The following is a 1,649-nucleotide window of genomic DNA, read 5'->3' as shown; positions in this document are numbered from 1 at the left end:
GGTTTGAATAACATGCATCGTTCGCTTCTATCCTGGTTCTCACCAGGCTTATCTTCCATTCCACTGAACGCGGGGTAAATTCGTACCCCAACGTCCAGTAAAAATGAAATTATATAACTATTAATATTTGTTCAAGGAGCTGGAGAGCCGCATCTGGAGGTGAAAAGAGCCGCATGCGGCTCCCAAGCCGCAGGTTGCCGACCCCTACATTAGAACAGTGGTTAGGTAGGATAAAAACAAGCTTTAAATTTCAACCTACAAGTTGTTTTAAAAGTTATTTATATCTTTTTATATTTCACAAAAATCCCGGATTTTTTATATGAATATAAAATATATAATTAAAATATTTTTGAAACATTTAAATAATATTAATTCTTTAATGCAACACTGATTTTTGTAATATATTAATTATTATATTTTAATCCATAGGTGAGTTTTTTTTCAAGGGAATGTACTCCACATTAAACGACAAAGCTATTGGAGCAATCATGCTGGTTATCTCCCTTACCATTCTCTGCCTGAGTCTGGTCGCCATTGTCAAACTGCTGCATTCCCTTCTCCAAGGCCCCATCGCTCTCATCATCAAAAAATTCATCAACGCGGACTTTCCCGGACCGCTGGGCTACCTCACCGGATACCTCGCCATCATCATCGGCGCCGGGTTGACCATCATCGTCCAGAGCTCCTCCATCTTCACCTCCACCCTCACCCCGCTCGTCGGCATCGGGGTCATCGAACTCGACCGGATGTACCCTTTGACCCTTTGGTCAAACATCGGCATTACGACCACGGCGATTCACTCAGCCTTAGCCAACACGGACGGCCTCAGAAACGCGTTACAAGCAGCCTTCTGCCACCTCTTCTTCAACATCACCGGCATCCTCCTGTTCTACCCCATCCCCTACCTCCGCTTCCCCATCCCGCTTGCCAAATTTCTAGGCAACTGCACGGCCGAGTACCGCTGGTTCGCCATCGTCTTCCTCATGTTCTTCCTCTTCCCCGCCCTAGTCTTCGCTCTCTCCATCCCGGGCTGGTACGTCCTCCTCGGCGTCCTCGGGCCCGTCTGCCTTCTCTTCATCATCATCGACGTCATCAAATGCCTGCAGGCTAAACGTCCCCAGAGCCTGCCCAGAAAGATCCAAGACTGGATGTTCCTACCCCAGCCGCTACGGTCTTTAGAACCCTATGATCGCGCCATGCAGAAAGTCTTCTTCTGCAAGCGATTCCAGACAGACTCTACCGAGAAGACAGACACTGGTGCCACGTCAGACAGACACGCTAACGGAGAGTCCAGCACGCGACTTTAGTATTACCACGTTGTAATAGATTGAAATAATTGTGAGGTCAAGGGAACTCACTCTTCTGTATTAGTTATATTTATAATATTGTTATCTTGAGTGATGTCCCTTGTATACTTCCTCCCGTCCTCTCTGTGTATTACCATCGTGGTAGTTAGACCCAATTAAACGTGTTATATACAACCACAGGCTTCTGTCGTCAATCTATTATAACTGGCGACGAAGGATAAACATCTACTAGAAAGAGCACCTAACTACGCAAAAAAGAGGTTTGCTAGAGCTTATTAGCTAATTATTTCTAGAATTATGGCGCTGTATGGCCAAATAAAAGAATTTGATGCGAATGATGAA

At 45.4% G+C, this 1,649-nt stretch overlaps 1 protein-coding gene across 1 annotated transcript; it reads left to right on the top strand.

The window, feature by feature from the left end:
- Positions 1-449: 449 nt before the first annotated feature.
- LOC131957082 (sodium-dependent phosphate transport protein 2B-like) lies at positions 450-1,307 on the top strand. Its single transcript, XM_059321780.1, has one exon. The coding sequence runs from the start codon at positions 450-452 to the stop codon at positions 1,305-1,307; it is 858 nt and encodes a 285-aa protein (XP_059177763.1).
- The last annotated feature ends 342 nt before the right edge of the window (positions 1,308-1,649 follow it).

Source organism: Physella acuta, unplaced genomic scaffold (assembly GCF_028476545.2).
Source record: "Physella acuta isolate Inbredline_101_S28 unplaced genomic scaffold, ASM2847654v3 ptg001205l, whole genome shotgun sequence".
Lineage (NCBI taxonomy): Eukaryota > Metazoa > Mollusca > Gastropoda > Physidae > Physella > Physella acuta.
This window is presented reverse-complemented; position numbering and strand designations above follow the sequence as displayed.

Bases quoted from the DNA above. Each gene is read 5' to 3' on its own strand.
- LOC131957082 (XM_059321780.1), top strand. From the start codon at position 450: ATGTACTCCACATTAAACGACAAAGCTATTGGAGCAATCATGCTGGTT.